Source organism: Rhinoraja longicauda, chromosome 12, assembly GCF_053455715.1.
Source record: "Rhinoraja longicauda isolate Sanriku21f chromosome 12, sRhiLon1.1, whole genome shotgun sequence".
Taxonomy (NCBI): domain Eukaryota; kingdom Metazoa; phylum Chordata; class Chondrichthyes; order Rajiformes; family Arhynchobatidae; genus Rhinoraja; species Rhinoraja longicauda.
The window spans coordinates 46,310,349-46,335,278 of record NC_135964.1 but is presented as its reverse complement, the minus strand read 5'-3'; the positions used below and the strand labels follow the sequence as shown (position 1 = coordinate 46,335,278).

General features: G+C 40.1%; 1 protein-coding gene across 1 annotated transcript in view; it reads right to left on the bottom strand.

The window, feature by feature from the left end:
• Window positions 1-2,443: 2,443 nt before the first annotated feature.
• get1 (guided entry of tail-anchored proteins factor 1) overlaps window positions 2,444-24,930 on the bottom strand; it is a 35,832-nt gene continuing 13,345 nt past the window's right edge. The window contains exons 2-5 of the mRNA XM_078409675.1: window positions 11,571-11,736; window positions 10,496-10,563; window positions 8,199-8,313; window positions 2,444-6,207 (exon numbers count right to left, since the gene is read on the bottom strand). Of these exons, the coding sequence (XP_078265801.1) occupies window positions 6,134-6,207; window positions 8,199-8,313; window positions 10,496-10,563; window positions 11,571-11,736 (423 nt within the window). The 3' untranslated portion in view covers window positions 2,444-6,133. The remainder of the gene's footprint in view (window positions 6,208-8,198; window positions 8,314-10,495; window positions 10,564-11,570; window positions 11,737-24,930) is intronic.

Here is a 24,930-nt window from a genome sequence, read left to right as displayed (position 1 = left end):
TGGTGTAATATGCTTTCAACAGAACGAGCAACTGCATATGCATATTTAGCATTTGCTGATCATTTGGGAATCCTCTTGCTGATCCCATGATAGACCTTAAGGTTTTGTAATTTACAAGGTGCTCCATATTGATGGACAACACACATTTTAATGATGGCACTCAGTTAATACAAGTGTACTGCAGCACCATTTGTACGCTGCCTGTTCTTAGTCTCTTTCACTGTGGCTGAGCAGATATTAAACACTGTAATTTCTCGGATTAGAGGAGAAAAAAATTACAAGAGTGTCAGCGACCAAGGCTTGGTCTTTAACCAACTGGAAGGTAAAGTGTATTGATTGCAGGATGCTAAATCATTATGATAGAATCAACGGACTGGACAGGGAGGTAGAGGAGTGCCAAATGGAATTCAAACCAGAGAATTCATGATAATTAATTTATGGAGGGAAGCCAAGGTAGAGGAATACTTGATAAATAGTAGCGTAGGATGACAGAGAACAGAAACAAACCCATTTGCCCACCATATCCATGACATTTAGAGAACCTATCCTATTTTACAGTACTTGGTCAGTAGCCTGCATAGAATAGTGAAAAGCTTGGATAAAGTGGATGTGGAGAGGTGGTTTCCACTGGTGGGAGAGTTTAGGACTAGAGGTCATAGCCTCAGAATTAAAGGATGTTCTTTTCGGAAGGAGATGAGAAATTTCTTTAGTCAGAGGGTGGTGAATCTGTGGAATTTGTTGCCACAGAAGGATGTGGAGGCCAAGTCACTGGATATCTTTGAGGCAAAGATAGATTCTTGATTAGTACAGTTATAGGGCGGTCACGGTGGGGCAGCAGTAGAGTTGCTGCCTTACAGCGAATGCAGCGCCGGAGACCCAGGTTCGATCCTGACTACAGGTGCTGTTTGTACGGAGTTTGTACGTTTTCCCCGTGGGTTTTCTCCGAGATCGTCGGTTTCCTCCCACACTCCAAAGACGTACAGGTTTGTAGGTTAATTGGCTTGATAAATGTAAACATTGTCCCTAGTGGGTGTAGGATAGTGTTAATGTGCGGGGATCGCTGGTCGGCACGGACCCAGTGGGCCGGGTGGCCTGTTTCCACGCTGCATCTCTAAACTAAAAAAGGTGTCTTAGGTTATGGGGAGAAGGCAGGAGAATGGGGTTATGAGGGAGAGATAGATCAGCCATGATTGAATGGCGGAGTAGGCTTGCTCCTCCTATTCACATACAGAGCCCTAAACGGGCTTACCCTCCCCTATATCAATAATCTTCTAACCCACCACTCTATCTCCAGGTCCCTCAGGTCGGCCAACTTGGGGCTACTGACTATCCCGCGGTCTAGGCTTAAGCTCAGGGGTGACCACGCTTTTGCGGTTGCAGCTCCTAGACTGTGGAACAGCATCCCTCTCCCCATCAGAACTGCCCCCTCCATCGACTCCTTTAAGTCCAGGCTCAAAACCTATTTCTACTCCCTGGCATTTGAGGTCCTCTGAGGGGGCACTGTGAACTGTTTATGTATGTGCTGTTATGTTTGTGTGCCATTGTATGTTCGTTCTTAGTACCTGAACTGATGTATAGCACTTTGGTCAACGTGGGTTGTTTTTAAATGTGCTATACAAATAAAATTGACTTGACTTGATGGGCCGAATGGCCTAATTCTACTCCTATCCCTTATGACCTACAATACCTAGGAAATTTAAGCACTTGTTCAGGTGCATTTTGAGGAAGAGAGGTGCCTTTGAATCCACATCCACACATCCCTGAAGGAAAGACAAGAGGTGGACAGGATCCTTTCTTTATTGGCCAAAGACTAGAATACAAGAGCATGGAAGTCATGTCAAAACACAGTTAGGCCATAGCATAAAAGTATTTGAGGCCGTTGACCTGATAAATGTTAACTATGAGAAACGGTTGACTAAATTGGGATAACTTTCTTGGGAACTCAAGAAGCGAAGGAGCCATTTAAGTCTACAAATTTGTAAGATGCTGGATATGGCAGGTCTGTCAAACATTCATTTGTAGATTCCATTAACTTGGAAGCATACACATACGGCAATTGATAGAATTTCCAGGGAGTTGTGAATAAAAACATAATCAGGAGGGCTTTCGGGATGTAGGCTTCATTGCCTGGAAAGCCAGCAGGTTAAGTTACCTTCAAACATATTTGGAAAGTATTGCATCGGCAATTGATGTGATGCAACCTGTCAAATTAAAGACCAGAAGATTGGAGATCAGATTAGGCGAGATGGCTCTTTGATGATTTGGGCTGAATGGTGTTATGTATTTTTAAAATAATTCTACACAATCATTAGAAATAGGACATCTGCGTTTCCAATTATTCATTTTTACCACTCAGTAGACGCAAGTACAATGATAAAGCAAGGCCAACTGTGATTTTAAGTTCTACGACTGGTATTAGCTGGGTCAATATGCAAAGAAAAGCAGCTTGCTCAGCACATCACTTCATTGATGCAAGTGTGGAAAACCCCTGCAAGTAAATTGGTGCAGAATCCATCTAGAAAGGATACAAATATTACTGAATAATCAAGGACAGTACCCAATGTATGGCTCCTTCCTGAATTGCACATCAACCTGCATATGGTTCCCAGAGCACATGCAATATGTAAATGCCCTGGATGACAACTCTTCATTCACAAATGCCATTGCAGTGCAGGTTCCACTGATAAAACCTTGCCAAATGCAAAAAGGAAATAACCCCTTTAAAATTTTTTTTTTAACTATGTCTTCAGTAGAATATTAGCACCATATTTCAATTCTGATATGGACTCTATCCATGCAGGTCTATAAATTATATCTAATGTCTTCACAGTAAAGACAAAAAACAGTGGAATAAGGAGCCAGAAAATCTTTATTGACCGATATTACAGGCACTGGATAACCAGTGAACAGAACAGATCTGTTTTCTGTTTTTACATAAAGTTATGCTCATATTTTTGCTGCAGGAAAGAAGAGCTATTTTGCATTAAAAGATTTTTCCTGCTTCATTGCCTTGCACTCTGAGGAGCAGCCTTGATGTTGCTGAAGACACACCTGCTGGCCACTGAAAGGTACCAAAAGGCCCCTGATCAGAAGTCCCCTGTGTTACATAACTTCACCAAGGAGAAATTACAAAAGATCATGAACTAATTACTTCAGGAAAAATACTAAACTGATAACATTTTGATGTGAAGTATTACATGGTCCAAGTCCATTGCATTACACCATCGTGCAGCCAATGTTTGTTGATCTATGTGGAGTACTGCACAGAGGCAATAGAGTCCAAGGGGACATTACTGTGCCCTTGGACATTCTAGGCATCCTGGACATCTGCACCATATTATATGCAAACTCCACAAGTGCAGACGAGATATTATCTCAAGGTTGAATTCAAGGGCGGGAAAAACTGCAGTAGTCAGAGTATAAAACAATTGCACCAAGGGTATCTAACATGGGGTAATAAATAGTCTCCTTCCTTTCAAACAATTGTCACTTAAGCACACCAATATTTGAGAGTAACCAGGGATAGAATGCATTCAATATCAATGGATTAATTCAATACACTGCATTTAGCTCCAAAACAACACAATATATTAAAAGACATAAAACATGCAAGAAATTCTATTTGGTTAAGAAGAAAAAAGAAGTTTCAAGACATTAACTATTGTTCTGTTGTCATGCTTACTAAACTCTAAAGATTAATATTTACATCAATATTTCCTAGAAGTCAGATTTATAGCTAGGTTAAACAGTGACCATCTTTCTTGTTGCTGTATATGAAGATTTAAAAAGTCATGTCACATATATTACAAAATATAACTGAACAAACTAATTTCTTTTTTAAACCCAACACCCTACATAAACGTCTTAGACATCAAGAATGATTAATTCCCTAAAGATTCTCGACCGATCTAGCAATTATGCCTTTGTACATCAGAAGCCTTCTCAGTATGGGAGTTGTTATCGATAACAGCCTAATTCTTATCTGGGTGCAATATCAAAGGACCTATTCTGGAGCAGGTTGGAATACAGGGATCTCATCCAATCATTCTGTGATTCTGTGAATTACAGAAGCAAATCGGTGGGGGTGTTCAACCACACATACTATCGAGCAATAAAATCAGAAATAGCATTGACAGAAGCCTGGGGACAAGAGCTTTACCATTATCTTCAACTAGAAGGCAGCATAGTGGAAAAACAGCAGTTCTAGTTTCCAGTAATCTGGAATGCCTAGCCTACCCACTAACACGTACATGAGAAATACTGCAGAAGAAAATCTGTACTCAGGTTTTTGCCAGATACAACTGCCTCTGGTCAGCTATAGAATTGAAAAAACTTTGAAAAGGAACTTTTGACTTTTATTAAATAATTATCTTATAACAATATTCTCTTTCTAACATCTTGCAATGGTCTCATTTGTCGGTAACTCCTTGTCGCTGCTTTATGCGTTTTCAAAAACATCTATTCAAGTGGATCAGTACGTTGAGTGCAAGTTCTGCATTGGTTCAAGATGGCTCCTCCACCATGTTCTCAAGGGCAATTGGGGGATGGCAGTAAACAATGCCAAGCTAGCTGATTATGCAAAGAAAAACACTGCACCCATTTATAACACTTTTATAGAATGTCACCATAGTGAAAACTCCAAGTTTCTCATTTCCTTTCAAAAAATATCTTCCCCCTCTCTGCTAAAGGTTCATGAACATGCATGGGCCCTCCTAATGTTCATGCATAAGCAAAGATGTTGATTTCAAGTGGGCTATTTTTACCATGGAAGCTATTTCTGTCTAATGCATCATCTTATCAATGCATTAAACTGTCAGAAGCGTGAACACTAGTCAACTCTACACAATACTAGTAACAATATGGTAACTCACTGCTGATGTGATTAAGATAGTTCATGCACTTCATTGAAAACCCAAGTTTATATATTATGCTATATTTCCCAACTTTGCTGAACGGGAAACAATGCAAATAAAACGCTGGAAGCTCCTGCAAAAAAAGTTAGAAAATATATATTTTTTGTCTTAAAAGTTCAATAGGTGACCTGCATGTTGATAAATATTTACCATATTGGCCTGGGTGAAATATCATTGAACCAATTAAAGATCTGGCAGATTTGAGAGTGAATTTTTCCCATTTCCAACCTTCCCCCCTCTTCAAGGAGTTGACTCTCACAAAAGCACACAGCTGTGACACTAATGTTACACGTATTTTGAAAATGGCAATTTAATAGCAATAGACTTATTGCTCACCAATGGTCCCTTCATGACTGCTTTCCTGTAAAAAAAATACATGGGATGGGTAAAATGGAAAGATAGTTGGAGCACATAAATGTTGTAATTCTTCAATGGTGATGTCCAGTAAACAAATGTCACCGTAAATAAATAAATAAATCTCCTCTTAATAAAACTAAAATAACTTATTTCAAAGTCTTGAGTTCATATTCCCTTGGGATCAAAGACACAATTGATGCATTAGTGTACAAGCAAGGGATCTCAGAAGACTGGTATTTGTTGTTCAGTTGACCTTTATGTCTCTAAAGTGTATAATGTAGCACGCCGCCACAATAATGTCTTTTACCATTTCACTCTTCACAATCCCCACCGGCCTCTAACATAAAATACGTTAAGCCTTCCTTTCAGTTCAGTTCAATTATTTTTCTTCCTGTAGGCGTTTATTTTGTACAAAACTACAATGCAAATAATAAATTGGCAAACATACCAAATTGCAATTAGTGCGAAACAGTGATCAAACCAAATAGACAATCGCTGTTTCTTCACAAGACCAAGAAACGCAAAAACAAAAACTCAAACAGGCAGAAAACAACAACAATCCAGGTTGTCATTACATCCTATACAATTCATACCTTCCCAGGCTTTAAAAATAAGACACTGAGATCATCACATATTTTTAAAAGTCCTGTGAATTTCAAAACCAACAAAATGCAGCAATTCTATTAGATCACGTTCCAAACTCTGATTATTGGGTTCTTCTTCACATCCCTCTTTGAAATTTTTTTTTTTTTTAATTGCCATGCAAAATTATGTTGCGACAAATGTAAAAAAGAGCTGAACATAAGAGTGATTTTTCAAAGTAATGAATGTAATAATGTAAGACTATTCCCCAGCGTTAGGCTTTAGTTGAATGGCTGCAATGCCACAGCAACGACTTTGTTGCAGACTAAGAGCCAGCAGGTAATTCCAACTCCACCTGGAGGTAAAACAGAACAGGCGATAAGTCTAATGCAAATGTAATACAGAGCACCAATTAACAAGCATAGCCACATACATCAAATCTGGTCTGCAGAAATGAAACATGGCCAAAATAAACAAGAAAACTAAACTAATAATCTTCCCTTCCGATTACAAGAATGGGTGTATAATGACAAACAGGAGACAGCAAGGTACAATCAGTCAACTGATACAAAGGTGAGTCAAATAGTTATCTAACTGGAACTTAAATGCACATGACTGATTAAATAGTTATAGAATAGTAATGTTGGTATTGCTGGAATTATGATGACAAAATAATACGATGGTTGAATAAAGGCATAATCATAGTAGATAGATCTATGTAAAAATAGAGATGTTTTCCATAACTATTTTTTTGAAGTGGGACGGTTGTGATTTTCCGAATATAGCATAATGCATTGTAGTTGGGAAGGGTGACTGAAAATCTGTGACCAGGATTGGTGCTAAAAATATATATATTATTGATTTGAAGGAAAATGTGTAAGCAGATGACACAAAAATTGGTGGAGTTGTAGATAGTGAGGAAGGTTGTCAAAGGATAGAGCAGATGGAAATCTCGGCAGAGAAATGGCAGATGGAGTTTAATCTGGACAAGTGTAAGATGTATTAGAGGGACAAATGCAAGAAGAAAATATACAATAAATGGCAGGAGGATTGATATACAAAGGAATCTTGAGTACAAGTACTTAGGCTCCTCGAAAGTGGCAACACAAGGTAGATAGTGGTCAAGAAGATGCACAGCATACTTGCCTCCTCATTTGGGGCACTGAACATAAAAATTGGCAAGTCATGCTGCAGCTGTACAGAACTTTGGTTAGGTCACTGTGTTGGACTACTGTGTGTAGTTCTGTTTGCTATACGATAGGATGGATGTGGAGGCTTAGGAGAGGGTGCAGAAAAGGTTCTGCCGAATGTTACCTCCATTGAATAGTACCGGCCATAAGCAGAGGTTGGCGCAAATTTGGATTGTTTTCTCTCGAGCATCAGGGGCTGAAGGGCAACTTGATAGAGGTGAATAAAATTATGAGATATGGTAGATAGCCAGAGTCTTTTTCCCAAGATGGATCGGAAAAATACTAGAAGGCATTGGTTTAAGGTGGGAGGGAGCAAGTTCAAAGGAGATTTGTAGGAAATACTTTTTTGTATACAGAGAGTGACAGGGGCCAAGAACATGTTTACAGAAAAAGTTGTGGAAGCTGATATGATAGCAACATTTAAGAGGCTGTCTAAGAGACAGACACACAAACAGGCAAGGAAAAGTGGTATATGGACCATATGCAGGCAGGTGGGATTAGTTAGATTGGATAGTGGGCCAAAAGGGACTATTCCTGTCGTGGACTATTCCTCTAGTGTAATGGTTGATTCATTTGTGTGTGTATCATAATTAACAGATTAACTATGTTTTTTAAATTTAAAATCTGGGGTGCTGCCTGTAAAAAAAGTATTTGTCTGTAGGAGTTAACAAATGGCAAATTTCTGCTGAACCTGCACCAATTTTTCATTTAATAGCCAGGTATCTCATCTACAGAAAATCTCTCCATATGCAAAGGTACAAAGGAGGAGTGTAATTATTAGATAAGCTGTGCAGGACTGCAGTTTAGCTATGTCCCATTTACTGAAGAAGAACCAGCATTGGTTAAGTTGTCATCAGGGACCAAGACAGTATATAATACCAATTGAACTACTCCTTCTGCGATTCATTTGTCTTTAGCTTACAGCGGGAATTATTTTTTCACTGTAAGGCTTTGAAAAACAGTGCCTTCTAAATGAAAATTGTGACAAAATTGAAGAAATCAAACTTAACTTGTTTGTCCTGGTTCTGTACATTTTATGAAAACTCAATGTCTCAATTGCCAATTTGAATAAAAAGTGCAATAGTAATGCTACTCAATAGAAATCAATGTTTTAAAAATCATTATTAAATAAATCAATGCATAATTCATACAGCACCTGCCACTCCAGTTGGGAAAGCCACCATCCGCTCCAAGGGTGCAATCCATTTCTGAGGGAGCACTGTAACTGGTTCAGAATAATATTTCCATATCAGGGAAATCATAAAGGCTGCCTGAAAAATAAAGAATATAACCATTTGCATAATGGGAATTCTGACACAGAATAACAACATCAACATCCATAGATTGCTTCACTCTTGACACTTGGTATCATTTCCTTCCACAGCCAAACCTTGAAACAGAGATGAGATGATTCATCCACATCTCCCAAGATAAAGTAAAAAACCTTTACCCATGTTCATTACTCCTGACTGACAGTACGCCACTCTCAACAATATAACGAGGGGGTGGCACAATGGCGCAGCAGTAGATTTGCTGCCTTACAATGCCAGAGATCTGGGTTCAATCCTGACTACGGGTGCCGTCTGTATGGAGTTTGTACATCCTCCCTATGACCATGTGGGTTTTCTCCCAGTGGTCTGGTTTCCTCCCATTCTCCAAAGATGTACAGGTTTGTAGGTTATTTGGTTTCATTAAAAATTGTAAATTGCCCCTAGTGTGAATGATGGTGCTAGTGTACAGGGTGAAGAAGCTCTTCTTCAGTCTGAAGAAGGGTCTCGATCCGAAACGTCACCCATTCCTTCTCTCCTGAGATGCTGCCTGACCTGCTGAGTTACTCCAGCATTTTGTGAATAAATACCTAGTGTACAGGGTGATTGCTGGCTGGCGCGGACTCGGTAGGCTGAAGGGCCTGTTACCGCGTTGTCTCTGAAATGAAGCCTAAAGACACTAATTGTGTGACACTGCAAAACAATTACAACATCCTTTAACATTGTGCACTTGCACCTCAATTTTAGTCGAGATACAGCGTGGAAACAGACCTTTCAGTTCACTGGGTCCACACCGACCAGCAATCACCCAAACACTAGTTCTATCTTACAGACTAGGGACAATTTACAGAAGCCAATTAACGTACAAACCTGCATATCTTTGGAACGTGAGAGGAAACCAGAGCACCCACAAGGTCACAGGGAGAAAGTAGAAACTCCATACAGACAGCACCCATAGTCACGATCGAACCAGGGTCTCTTGCGCTGTAAGGCAGCAACTCTACTGTGTCGCCTCAAAACAAAACATTTTTAGACTTGCATTTGATTTTGTACTACCAATGGCCATTCCCAAACTGGAGAATTCCTTCAGCTTGATACAGCATCACTTAGCCACTAAGCAACGGCATGTTTTGTGATTGAAGGCACGGAATATGATACTCTCTAACATTTATGATATTGAAACTGATTTATGATAGTAACAGAAGAAGTGGGTAGAGGGACAGAAGTTGTTACTAAAGCATTTGTAATTCTTGTCAAAAGCGGAGCACAGGATTTCCAAAATTTCAAGACAGACATGATTTGTAATCCACTAGAAATTTGAATGTTCCTATTTTATACTGGTGCACATTACATCTGTTCTAATATTCTTATTTATCAATCCCAATTTCCACTCATTGCCATTTCAGCTTCTGCTCTCAACTAAGATTTTCCACCCACTGACCTGCTATGTTATCTTCTCAAAGCACAGCACTGATTTTCCCTAACTCTTGTCTTGAATGCTCATACTTTGCCACAACGTAGGCACATAATTCAGCATATTCTCCAATGGTCCCAACTTAGTTGCATGTCTTCCAACTTTTTGCCAGCAGTATTGATGCTTTGTGCGATGGTCTTGCAATGCCTCAACAAGGCAACAGTCTAGATCCTGGACTTTGCAGGACTGTTAGCTCAGGCTGCATATAGAGACCATTTAAAGAAAGTGTAGACTGTTTAAGTTTTGGCAAATAAACAACTTATTTAAGGAGGCTCATTGTGAAAAGAAATTGGGATTGAGAAACATAGCTAAAATAGGTGAAATATACATTGACTCTAAATATGAAGGTAAGATTCAATTAATAGGAATACTATGGCAAATTCATTCTTTAGATATTGATGCTTTGTACAACGGTCTTACATTTCCTCAACAAGGTCAGTCTAGACTCTAGACTTTGCAAGACTGTTAGCCAAGGCTGCATATAGAGACCATTGAAAGAAAGTGTAGGCAGTTTAAGTTTTTGGCTAACATCTTAGTCATTTAAGGAGGCTTGTTTTGAAAAGAAATTGGGATTGAAATACATAGCTAAAATAGCTGAATTATACATTGACACAGAATACGATTCAATTAGTAGGAATGCAACGGCCAATTCATTCTTTAGATAAGCAACTTACAAAGACTGTAACTTTAAAATTAAGAAAACGTACTAACCTGAACAATATAAAAGACAATATTCACCACCCACTTGATCTTGGCTAACTGTGCTGTTCTTGTTTTGACTGGAAGAAGAAAAGACGCTGCTTAGTGGATTAACAGAACAGAGGATATTGCAACATTGACGTTCCGAGTGCAATCCAGAAGTTGAATTTTTCAAAATCAAATAATAAGAGGTAAGGATAATTCTACAGTGGCTTGAGGCATAAAAGCTTTCTAACACAAATGTTAACTGAAAGTAATGCTGTTACTTGAGAGTTTGTAAATGTTCGTCATAAATTATGGTGATTCACAGAACGCTCGAATGTTTTTATGACTTAACCATCGCCAGATAATGAAAAAGAATAGATTCCACCCAGCACAGAAAGTGAAAGCAGTTAAAGTACAATAATCTTGCTCTGCTCAAACACGTTATCTAGTTAAAATCTTATTACATTGGCAAATTATTTGCCATAACTATAAAATCAACTAAACAATATTTTCTGTCAATTAGTTGCATAACTCATTTAATACCTCAACTACTTAATTATGACATCTCAACATAGGGAAGATTTGAGTCAGGGACAAATCAACAAGTGCAACGAATGTGAAGTGACCGAATCAGCCTTGGCCAATTTGCACAAGAGGTGGGACATGGAGTTGGTAACGTTCTATTGATAAACACAAAGTGCTGGAGTAACTCAGCGGTCAGGGTGTATCTCTATAGAAGAAAGGATGGGTGCAAGAGCATTATGCAAGAGTTCATAAGTTCCAGGCGCAGAACTAAGCAATTTGGCTCATCAAGTCTACTCCGCCATTCAATTATGACCGATCTATCTTTCCCTCTCAACCCCATTCTTCTGCCTTCTCCCCATAACCCCTGACACCCTTACTAATCAAGAAGAGCAATGCCCTCGATGACCCAAAGGTGTAGACATTGGGAGAGAAGGATTAGCCTTGCCTATGATGACTTTCAGTTTTCTGGCAAGTTGGTCAGAGTACCTACATCTTTTGATGCCCTTCTCTTTCAAAAGCAACTGTGCTACTTTATTCCCCCATTGTCCACAGCAACCTTTGAAAAAAAATTAAATACCATGAGTTTTCAGTTTATCAGTCATTTTGTTGATCTTGCGCTCCAGACGTGCGTATCGAGCAAATTCATCCATCATGCTAATTGTTGCCAACTCCTGCTTCATATTTCCAATTTCAATTCTCATTTGGAGCTCAGTTTCTCCATCTTTCTGAAGAAATTTAGCAATCTGAAAAAAGGTAAGTATTTGTTGGAGAAAGATAGTAAATTTATAAGATGTGCTGAAAATTTATACTATTATAACCTCTGTGCATTTTAATATATATATATTTTTAAAGTTCTCAAGTATACATCTATCACCAAAGGGGCAGTTCAGTGGCGTAGCTGGTAGAGCTGCTGCCTAACAGGCCCAAGAGAGAGATGTTACTTGGTAAACTGGGAAATTTGACTGCCTATGTCAAACAAGAAGTCACAAGCCTGGGGGTAATAATTGACAATGATCTTAATTTTAAATCTCACATAAAGGTAACAAAGTGTGCTTTCTATTACCTCAGAAATATTGCTAAAGTACGGCCTTTCTTAACTCAACATGACTGTAAAAAACTCATACATGCTTTCATATCAAGCAGACTTGATTACTGTAATGCCTTCAAAATCCGCCAACAAGTTACAGCTCATTCAAAATGCCGCAGCCCGGCTTTTAACAAACACCAAGAAAAGGGAACATGTCACCCCAGTATTATACTCCCTCCACTGACTCCCTGTGAGATTAAGGATAGACTACAAAGTCCTCCTTCTTGTCTACAAAGCCCTAAATGGCTTAGGAGCTGCATATCTTACAGTCCCTCCTTCCGTTAGCCCGTACTCGAGCGCTCAGGTCCGCTGACGCTGGCCTGTTAGCCACTCAACGCCGCAGCAATTAAAAAATTGGTAAAGCAGCCTTTTTCAACTACGCCCCCAAGCTGTGGAATACTCTACCCAGGGCAATGAGAGATGCCCACTCAGTTGACATTTTTAAACAGCAGTTAAAAACATATCTTTTTAATCAAGCTTTTAACTGATTTTACTTTGTTTGGCTTCTTATACTCTCAATTTTACATTTTATATTTTTACATAAATCTGTGCTTTGTATGCTATTAACTGTCAATGTCTTTACTGTTTAAAATTGTATTTTTGTTTGGACATGTGTTTGTTTTTGTGGAAAACACTTTGGGCTGCATTCAATTGCATGAAAAGTGCTATATAAATAAAGTTATTATTATTATCCAGGTTTGATCCTGACTTTGGGTGTGATCTGTATGAAGTTTGTACATTCTTCCTGTAGCTATGTGGGTTTCCTCTGGGCGCTCCGGTTTCCTCACACATCCAAACGATGTGGGTTTGTAGGTTAATGCTACGGTGGTTATGGGATATTTCAACATGCAGGTAGACTGGGAAAATCAGGTTGGAAATGGACCCCAGGAAAGAGAGTTTGTAGAGTGCCTTCGAGATGGATTCTTAGAACAGCTTGTACTGGAGCCTACCAGGGAGAAGGCAATTCTGGATTTAGTGTTGTGTAATGATCCTGATCTGATAAGGGGACTAGAGGTAAAAGAGCCATTAGGAGGCAGTGATCACAACATGATAAGTTTTACTCTGCAAATGGAAAGGCAGAAGGGAAAATCGGAAGTGTCAGTATTACAGTATAGCAAAGGGGATTACCGAGGCATGAGGCGGGAGTTGGCCAAAATTGACTGGAAGGAGGCCCTAGCAGTGAAGACGGTAGAACAGCAATGGCAGGTATTCCTGGGAATAATGCAGAGGTTGCAGGATCAATTTATCCCAAAGAGGCGGAAAGACTCTAAGGGGAGTAAGACACACCTGTGGCTGACAAGGGAAGTCAGGGACAGCATAAAAATTAAGGAGAGGAAGTATAACATAGCAAAGAAGAGTGGGAAGACAGAGGATTGGAACTCTTTTAAAGAGCAACAAAAGTTAACTAAAAAGGCAATACGGGGAGAAAATATGAGGTACGAGGGTAAACTAGCCAATAATATAAAGGAGGATAGCAAAAGTTTTTTTAGGTACGTGAAGAGGAAAAAAATAGTCAAGGCAAATGTGGGTCCCTTGAAGACAGAAGCAGGGGAATTTATTATGGGGAACAAAGAAATGGCAGACGAGTTAAACCGTTACTTTGGATCTGTCTTCACTGAGGAAGATACACACAATCTCCCAAATGTTCTAGGGGCCGGAGAACCTAGGGTGATGGAGGAACTGAAGGAAATCCACATTAGGCAGGAAATGGTTTTGGGTAGACTGATGGGACTGAAGTTGATAAATCCCCAGGGCCTGATGGTCTGCATCCCAGGGTACTTAAGGAGGTGGCTCTAGAAATAGTGGAAGCATTGGAGATCATTTTTCAATGTTCTATAGATTCAGGATCAGTTCCTGTGGATTGGAGGGTAGCAAATGTTATCCCACTTTTTAAGAAAGGAGGGAGAGAGAAAACGGGTAATTATAGACCAGTTAGTCTGACATCAGTGGTGGGGAAGATGCTGGAGTCAATTATAAAAGACGAAATTGCTGAGCATTTGGATAGCAGTAACAGGATCATTCCGAGTCAGCATGGATTTACGAAGGGGAAATCATGCTTGACAAATCTACTGGAATTTTTTGAGGATGTAACTAGGAAAATTGACAGGGGAGAGTCGGTGGATGTGGTGTACCTCGACTTTCAGAAAGCCTTCGACAAGGTCCCACATAGGAGATTAGTGGGCAAAATTAGAGCACATGGTATTGGGGGTAGGGTACTGACATGGATAGAAAATTGGTTGACAGACAGAAAGCAAAGAGTGGGGATAAATGGGTCCCTTTCGGAATGGCAGGCAGTGACCAGTGGGGTACCGCAAGGTTCGGTGCTGGGAACCCAGCTATTTACGATATACATTAATGATTTAGATGAAGGGATTAAAAGTGCCATTAGCAAATTTGCAGATGATACTAAGCTGGGGGGTAGTGTGAATTGTGAGGAAGATGCAATAAGGCTGCAGGGTGACTTGGACAGGTTGTGTGAGTGGGCGGATACATGGCAGATGCAGTTTAATGTAGATAAGTGTGAGGTTATTCACTTTGGAAGTAAGAATAGAAAGGCAGATTATTATCTGAATGGTGTCAAGTTAGGAGGAGGGGATGTTCAACGAGATCTGGGTGTCCTAGTGCATCAGTCACTGAAAGGAAGCATGCAGGTACAGCAGGCAGTGAAGAAAGCCAATGGAATGTTGGCCTTCATAACAAGAGGAGTTGAGTATAGGAGTAAAGAGGTCCTTCTACAGTTGTACCGGGCCCTGGTGAGACCGCACCTGGAGTACTGTGTGCAGTTTTGGTCTCCAAATTTGAGGAAGGATATTCTTGCTATTGAGGGCGTGCAGCGTAGGTTCACTAGGTTAATTCCCGGAATGGCGGGACTGTCGTATGTTGAAAGGCTGGAGCAATTAGGCTTGTATACACTGGAATTTAGGATGAGGGGGGATCTTATTGAAACATATAAGATAATTAGGGGATTGGACACATTAGAGGCAGGAAACATGTTCCCAATGTTGGGGGAGTCCAGAACAAGGGGCCACAGTTTAAGAATAAAGGGTAGGCCATTTAGAACGGAGATGAGGAAGAACTTTTTCAGTCAGAGAGTGGTGAAGGTGTGGAATTCTCTGCCTCAGAAGGCAGTGGAGGCCAGTTCGTTGGATGCTTTCAAGAGAGAGCTGGATAGAGCTCTTAAGGATAGCGGAGTGAGGGGGTATGGGGAGAAGGCAGGAACGGGGTACTGATTGAGAGTGATCAGTCATGATCGCATTGAATGGCGGTGCTGGCTCGAAGGCCTGAATGGCCTACTCCTGCACCTATTATCTATTGTCTATTGTCTATTAATTGGCCGCTGTAAATTACGCCTAGTATATAAGGAGTGGATGAGAAAGCGGGATAACTTAGAACCTATGTGAACGGGTGATCGATGGTTATTGTGGAATCGGTGAGCCGAAGGGCCTGTTTCCATGTTGCATCTATAAACTAAACGAACGACACAACGGGGCAGCTAGCAGAACCTTTGCCTCACATTGGCAGATATCTGGGTTCAAACCTGACCTGTTTGAAAGTGCAAATTCTTCCTGTGGGTTTTCTCCGGGTGCTTTGGCTTCCTCTCACATCCCAAACACGTGCAGATTGGTCACTGTAAAATGTCTCTTGTTTGTAGGCGAATGATAGAATTTAGGGGAGTTAATGACAATATGGGGAGCATTAATAATGGGATTAATGTAGGTTTAGTGTCAATGCATAGTTGATGGTCAGTGTGAATTCAGTGGGCCAAGGGACCTGTATCCACGCTGTCCCTCTCTCTATTAATGCGAAATAACCATAATATCCAGAGTATTGTTGTGGCTGCAACATTGCTGTAGGCATGAACCCTCTTGATAAATTCAGATTAGGAAATTATAAGCAGCTTAATTAGTGATTTGGAAGCAATCTGTAGTTTGAATGTCACTCCTCAAATGAGGCCTGAGCAACACAGTGACACAGCAGAATGCTGGTGTCTCTTAGGTTCAGAGACCAAGTTCAATCTTAATCTCTGGGGCTGCCTGTGTAGAGTTTGCATATTCCCCCTGCAAGTCTGAGAAATTCCCCAGGGTGATCTGGTTTGGTTTAATTTAGTTCAGTTCAGAGATAGAACTTGGAAATAGGCCCTCCAGCCCACGCGGACAAACACTAGTACACTAGTTCTATCCTACACACCAGTGACAATTTACAAAGGCCAATTAACCTACAAACCTGCATATGTTTGGAATGTGGGAGGAAACCGGAGCACCTGGGGAAAACCTGGGAAAAACACAGGGAGAACATGCAAACTGTGCACAGACAGCACCCGAGGTCAGGGTCAAGCTCGGGTCTGGTGCTGTGAAGCAGCAACTCTGCTGCTGTGCCATTCAAGATCCAAGAGATGTGCTGGTTAATGAATGGTAATTATATTTGCTGCTTTCCAGTCCACCAAGATCTAGTTGTTAAATTCTAATGAATTTTAGAAGATCAGAACCATTGTATCTAATGTCACAGATCCATGACTTTTGGAATCCCATGATGCAGATGTTCAGATCTGGGGATTCTCATTTGTCTGCTTCCTATTCTTCCTTTTGGGATATTAATTGCTTGAAGTTTATCTTTTGTTTGTGTTACTATAACTACTGTTTTTGATAAAGGTCACCCATATTATTGCATTTACTTCATTACAAACCCCCATCATTTCTTGACCACCATTTGTCCAAACGTTTGGGGCCAAGAGACAACCCCCAACAACAGTTCTGCCCCTTCTGTCTTATCAGAAAGAATAAATTATGATACCAGATATTTTTTAATTAACACTGCCTTTAAATCATACTTCAATTTCAGGGCCAGTGAAGTTCTGATAAAGGAGCTTCAACCTAAATGTTATTTCAGTTTCCCTTTCCACAGAGGCTGCTGGATCCGCTGAACATTTCCAACAATTTCCCTTTTTAAACCACATTTCTAGAATGGCTGAGTAAAGAAGAAAGTGTTGGAGGAACGCAGCGGGTCAGGTAGCGTTTGTGGAGGGAACCTTTCGGTTCGGGTCCCATCCAAATACAGAAGTGTTCAGTCTATGAAATGGCTGTTGGATCAAACTCTTTCATCTGTTTGTGCCTTTTATTTCCTTATCTTGTTAAACTCAGATATAAAGCTTTTAATGTTTACTTTTCAAACCACTTCCCCCTCACTTTGATCCTATAAATGGCCTTCCTATCATACTTGGTTCATCATTGCCCATATCACTGGAATGCACTATTACCTTGACCTCCCTGTCCAAATTTTGCATGCTTGACAACTACACTTTGAACTATTTACTGTTTAATGTTTACTTTTCAAACCACTTCCCCCTCACTTTGATCCTATAAATGGCCTTCCTATCATACTTGGTTCATCATTGCCCATATCACTGGAATGCACTATTACCTTGACCTCCCTGTCCAAATTTTGCATGCTTGACAACTACACTTTGAACTATTCTGCTCAAAGATCTGTACTTCACACCATGACTCCTTAAAGTCCTCCCCATCTTTATGAGGTATTGGTTGGGGCAGATGGTTATTTGCCCAAACAATGGCACCATTATACTTACAACAGCTCTCCACCAGTAGTGCACAACCTTGTTTTGAGGGAGCATCATTTTGACAATACCAATGACTTCAGAGTACCACTCACATTAAACATACTTTAAACACCATGCTATTTTTAGTAGAATAAATGCTGGCATTTCTGTCATCATATATTAACAGAGTAGTTTCTGTCTACATAACAGTCAAATATATATCAGACAAGAATAGTTTCCCTTTTCCATGCCTGGAATGTCTCCTCCTTGTTTGGGCATTTGGTCACACAATCTGTCTGTCATCATTTTTAGTCTTTATCAGTCTGTGACAATCAATAATAACACAGGTCCGCTTGTCAGAAAACATCTCAAATATCAATTGCTTTAGAAGTGTATTTAAATCTCAACTCATAAAACAATGCCGGAATGGCGGGACTTTCATATGTTGAGAGACTGGAGCGGCTAGGCTTGTATACACTGGAATTTAGAAGGATGGGAGATCTTATCGAAACGTATACAATTATTAAGGGGTTGGACACGTTAGAGGCAGGAAACATGTTCCCAATGTTGGGGGAGTCCAGAACAAGGGGCCACAGTTTAAGAATAAGGGGTAGACCATTTAGAACTGAGATGAGGAAAAACTTTTTCAGTCAGAGAGTTGTGAATCTGTGGAATTCTCTGCCTCAGAAGGCAGTGGAGGCCAATTCTCTGAATGCATTCAAGAGAGCTGGATAGAGATCTTAAGGATAGCGGAGTCAGGGGGTATGGGTAGAAGGCAGGAACGGGGTACTGATTGAGAATGATCAGCCATGATCACATTGAATGGCGGTGCTGGCTCGTAGGGCCGAATGGCCTCCTCCTGCACCTATTGTCTATTGTCTATTGTCTATAATGCAAATTTAACCACCACCGTCCATGGCATTAATTAGCCATGCTGAAATGGCATACTTTGATAAGCAAAAAAACTGCAGACATTTGAAATCTGAATAAGGAGGATATGTCCTCAGGTCGGGCAGCACCTGAGGAGAGAGAAACAGCTTTAATATTCCAAGTCGGAATGGTTCTGATGAAAGGTCAACAATCCAAAATAATAATTCCAACTCTCAATCCACAGATACTGCCTGGCCTGAGTATTTCCAGGATTTTCTATTTTATGGCCACTTTAACACCAACTTTCTACCAGTGACCTCAATCGCTAGGTTCAGCAAAAGCCAAAATTATATTGGATAACAAGATACACATTTGTATGCAGCCATTGTCACAGGGGAAAAAAACATTCCCAAACTACCCCTTGAGGGAACAACACCATCACAAGAATGACAATAGCTCAAGAAGTGTGTAGGAAGGAACTGCAGATGCTGGTTTAAACCGAAGTTAGACACAAAATGCTGGAGTAATTCAGCGGGATAGGCAGCATCTTTGGAGAGAAGGAATAGGTGACATTTCATATCGAGACCTCAGTCTGAAGAAGGGTCTCGACCTAAAACATCTCTCATTCCTTCTCTCCAGAGGTGCTGCCTGTCCCGCTGAGTTACTCCAGTATTTTGTGTCTATCAAGATGAATCGTCTTCCTTTAGAGTAAACAATGGTGTTAAATGTTTTTGATTCACAGACATAAGAGGCAGACTCATCCTTCATTAATTTATAAGTAAAATACAGTCATAACATCCGCTTATACATTACAGATTCATCTTAAGAATGGGAAGGAAAGCATGTGGTGGCAAGATTGACAGAAGAATCCCTCTTGAGTTAATGACAGTTTAGGTATTGCAACAGTCCTGGGGACTAAAAAGCCAAGAATGTCTAAATTATTGTAATAAAAATTATTTTGTGCTTAGTTAGAATTTTCAATTTAATCCATCACTTCTTAGAAATGGATTCTAACATTTAAAAAAATGTATTAGGGCAATATAGTACTTAAAGCTTTGGGCAGAGTTTACTGAAAGTATCCGTGTACCTTGGTATTCAAGGTCATTATGGTTTTTCTGAGAACTTGAGTAAGTTGAAAATAAATCTTAGGATTGGGTTCCAACAACAAATAGGAAAAGACCTTGTTGTCGAGAGCTGGATTTTAAAGATAAATCACCCCCAATCCAATTTAGTTGTCAGTGACTGATGAGGGTAGGTTAGTGGATGTTGTCCACATATTCTTTAGTAGGATATTTGTCCTTTAATGTAGGGTTGTACATTGAAGCTGAATCACTGTTATCCTCCTCAACATGCGAGTACATCTTCTCCTGCTGGTAGCATAGTGTAAATCTGTTCTGTGTGTAGAATTAATCTTGCACAACTAAATTGGATTGGGGGTGATTTATCTTTAAAATCCAGTTCTCGATGCAACCCATAGCTTTTGTACAGGTTCCATCTGCCCTGGAAAAGAACTCACTGATCCATTTACCCAAAGCCCTCTCTCTTGCATCAGCTCCTGAACCGCACTATCTTTCTATTTTTGATGGGACAAGGTTACAATCCTGGAAGGCCTATTTTTTTAAAAATCTACTGCCCAACTCCCTAAATTTGTTTTGCAGGACTTCAGGTTCCTCCCACCCATGTCACTTGTACGTAGGTGAACCTTGATCTTCAGCTGCACCTCGCCCCCTCTCAGAATGTCTTGTGCCCACTTGGACACATCCTTGACACTGGCACCAGGCTGCCATCGTACCAGGAACATAAAGTGCTGGAGTAACTCAGCAGGTCAGGCAAATTACTCCAGCACTTTGCGTCGAAGCAATAATCCAGCATTTGAAGTTCCTTGTGTTTACAGGCATCATACCATCCCAGAGTCTCACTTGTGGCCACAGAAATGTCTGACTGTACCCTGACTATAGAATCCTTATCAATATGGCCAAGGCTCAGCACCCTTTTACCCACTGTTGGCAATTTATAGGAGCCAATTAACTTATCAACCAGCATCTCTCTGACATAGGCGAAAAACAGAAAATGCAGGCAAAGTCTGTGCGGTCACAGGTAGAACAAACGTAGAGAGCCTCCAAGATCAAATCCAGGTTTTTTAACCAGAATAACGGCAACCTCTACACCATTGTGACACCCCACTGCGTGATGATATCATTACCATTAGCTGATAATATCGACAGATCTAAAATGAAACATTGACGTGCAATTCTTCAGCCCATTTTCAGTCCAATAAGCCACCAAATCAATTGTAGTTTAGACTTCAGAGATACAGCATGGAAGCAGGTCCTTCGACCCATCGAGTCTGCACAATCCTACACATTAGCAACAATTTACAATTCACAGAAGCCAATTAACCTGCAAACCTGTACGCCTTTAGTGTGTGGGAGGAAAGCAGAGCACCCGGAGAAAACCCACACGGTCACAGGGAGAACGTACAAACTCCGTATAGGCAGCACCCGTAATCAGGATTGAAGCCAGGGCTCTCGTGCTGCAAGGCTATAGTGAATTTTAGACATTTGCTGAAATTAGTTCATTAACTCTGACGGTGCAAGGTTTGGGAAACAATTTCCGATTTTGTTTCCAGGAGTAAACCGTTCGGAAAACAGCTGTCAAATTTGTCACAATTTGGTGACACTTTCCTCAGAATCAACGTCAAAGCAAAATACAATGTCAAATATAGCGTATTAAATCTTCGAATAATCCCTTCCCCCTTTTCATCCTTCTCTTCCCTGTGCCCTACCTAGATTCGCACCCATTTCTTCCCTTCCATTCCCTCTCCACCCCCCCCCCCCCCCCCAACCTATATCGCTTCCTCAGACTTCACTGTTCATACTTCTATCTTTTTCTCACACCTTTTGTCTTTTCATCTCTGGTCTTTGTCCAACCATGTGCCATATCAACCCTCTCCTGTATCCACCTATCACGTACAGGCTATGTTCTGCCTTCACTTCTCTTCCCAAATAGGTCGGGAATGGATGTGAAAGTGGGATAACATAGAACTCGAACTTGATGGTTGGTGCGGACTTGGTGGGCTGAAGCGGTTTCCATGCTGCATCTCTAAACAGCGCTTCAGATTCAATGACTTTTCATCATTGTTACTACAGAGTTTAGGAAGAGCACAAATTCATTCAGTGTACCTGCAGGTGACTAAGTCACAGCAACATTGTAATCGTTAATCCCAGGGAACTTAAAAAGATAGAGGATATCAGCTATTCTTAAAGAGAAACAAAAAAGATCTTCAAACTCTTTAATTCTTCTACAACATAAATCCACAATGCCCAAGAAATTAGATTTGCCTCAAGGAAATAGATTCTTCTTATTCATTCTGTCCCCTCAAAATTACTCATAATTTTGAACATCGAGGTTAACCCTTATTCTATGTCCATTATTCAAAAGAAAATGAGCCCAGTTTAGTGTAGACTATATTCATAACTATATTTCTCCAACTCTAAATCCTTATAAATCTCCTCTGCACTCTCTAATACTATTACATGTTGTTGTATGGTGACCAGAGCTGTTCACAGCACTTTAGCTTAGCTAGTGTTTGTACGCAGACCTTGCATATATTCCAAATTTTAAATATCTTAAAACTAATTTAGATGGGAGCAATCTTTAAAAATGTCAGCAGTCAGGGATCAAGGGGCAAAAGGCAGGAGAATGGGGTTGAGAGGGAAAGATAGATCAGGCACGATTGAATGGCACAATACACTTGATGAGCCAAATGGCCTTATTCTTCTACAACTTAAGAACATGAGTTTAGTTGTGATTAGCACTGAATTAATTTAAAAGGTGTTCAGAATTCTACATTGATTTTATTGAAAACAACTAAAGTAACAGTGAACACCGTACTCAAAAACAAATTTAGTGTAAAATTAAATGCACGATTTTCAAACACTGTCCTCAAGTTTGAATGAACATCACGGAGTCACTTTCACATTCACCCACGGCCTATTAAAAGGCAATTCAAACATTCTGCATTCTGTACTTTGAAGGCTTAAATATCTGTATCTGCACTCACAACAAGCAGACAAAATTTCCATCTTACTGTCTTTACTTCAGCGGTGATATTTAAAATAAGTATCAAACAAATCTGTGTCGTCACGTAATCAGCACCATTTGAGATTTCAATAACAAGCATTATATATGGATCTCTCTGCTTTCCACATACGGACAATTCTTCCTGGGTTAATGACAGCTGGTTGAATGTTTACAAGGTTGATAAAAGATTAAGGCTTGGCCAAAATGTTAATCTGACTAAACTATGTATTATAGGATATATAGAACAGATTTAACATGAATACTTCAGTGCATCAATCGTTAGAAAATAGAACGAAGAACAGTCCAACATAGGAACAGACCTTTCAGCCAACAAGTCTGTGCCGAACATAATGCCAAGTTAAACTAATCTCATCTGCCTGCATGTGATCCATCACCCTCCATTGGTTGTGTAGGAAAATAACTGCAGATGCTGGTACAAATCGAAGGTATCACAAAACGCTGGAGTAACTCAGCAGGTCAGGCAGCATCTCTGGAGAGAAGGAATGGGTGACGTTTCAGGTCGAGACCCTTCTTCAGACTGATCAGTCTGAAGAAGGGTCTCGACCCGAAACGTCACCCATTCCTTCCCTCCAGAGATGCTGCCTGACCTGCTGAGTTATTCCAGCATTTTGTGATACCTTCGATGTGTATATCGAAACGCTTCTAAAGCACCACTATTGGATCGGCTACCATCACTTCTCCTGCCAGCATGTTCAGTCATCCACTACTCTGTGAAATTAAAAAAACTTACCCCATGCATCTCCATTAAAGTTTCCCATTCTGACCTTAAAGCTGTGCCCTCAGGTCTTTGACATTTCCACCCTGGGAAAAGAAAAGGTTCTGGCCATCTACCCTATCTATGCCTCTCATCATTTTAAACACTTCTATCAGATCTCCCCTCAAACTCTGACGCTTCAGAGAAAACAATCCGAGTTTGTCCAACCTGTAATCCAGGCAGCATTCTGGTAAACCTCCTCTGCTTCCTCTTCAAAGCCTCCATTTATTTCTTGCAATTGGGCAACCAAAACTGCACAATGTATTCCAAATGCGGCCTAATCAAAATTTTATAAAGCTGCGGTGGACAAAGAACAGCATGTTCTGGTACAGCACAAATAAAAACATTCCTCATCTTATTTTAAAGTAATCCAAGTTAAAAATAATCAAAGTCGTTACAGATACATTGTATTCAGGAAGGGAATGAGGTAAAGAGGAGAATGGAAAGTCAAGGGGGAACATTGTCACCAATGGTCGTTCTAGCATTCTGCACACTATAGGGTACAATAGCCAACAACACTCCTTTGTTACCTAACACCCATGTAGAAATATAATTAATAATTTAAAAAAATGAATGCATTTTAACTATAGATTTATTGGTAAATGTTGTTTCACGACAAATAAAAAAACACTCTTCCACTAACACTTTATTTTAACCAGTAGATCAGTTTAAATCAGACACTGTTATTAAAAACATTACAAATTAATTGTAACAGTCTGAAGAAGGGTCTAGACCTGAAATGTCACCCATTCCTTCTATCCAGAGATGCGGCCTGTCCCACTGAGTTACTCCAGCATTTTGTGCCTATCTTTGGTGTAAACCAGCATCTGCAGTTCCTTCCTACAAATTAATTGTGTTCTTGTTCAAGGCAGCATCTTGCACAGTGTACAGTGCAATACCTCAGTGTGCCATTAGTTCTATTCAGCAGGGAACTAGCATGGGTGCTACCATGACCCTCCTTTTAGTATTGGTTTAAACAGGATTCACTAGCTGCTTCCTGTGATGAGGTGTTTTCCTATGAGGAAAGTGGGAGCAGAGTGGGGCAAGATCAATTGGAATTTAGAAGAACAAGAGGTAATCTTAGGAAAACAGCTGTGTTTCTAAAATGTCATCAGCCTCATTACGCCCCATTCCACAGATATGCAAATTGGAGACTGAACATTCTTTGAATCTAAATAAATTAGTCATTTAATGCATTTATTTTCCTTCTACAATCTTCTCTTGCCTCTACTAAAGATGCTCAATCTTATGGTAAGGTTTTTATATGGTCTTGCTGCTTTGCCAAATTGTGTACTCGTCACAAATTAGTTATGATAAGGAATAACTGCATACTCTGTAAAAACTTATACATCCTGTTGCTGGCTTGTAATTCAGCACCATTCAAGACTGTTTTAATAAACCATGCTGGTTGGAAGAGCTCCAAATTTATCCCCATTTATCGACAAAAAAAAACAAACTCATCAATCAGGTTCAGGTTGGATTCATAAACCTTAACCTTCCAAAAGTTTGCAAAAGATTTGAGCTGTTGCTTTAGGGTCAAGTACTTCGATTGCAACTTTGTAAAATTC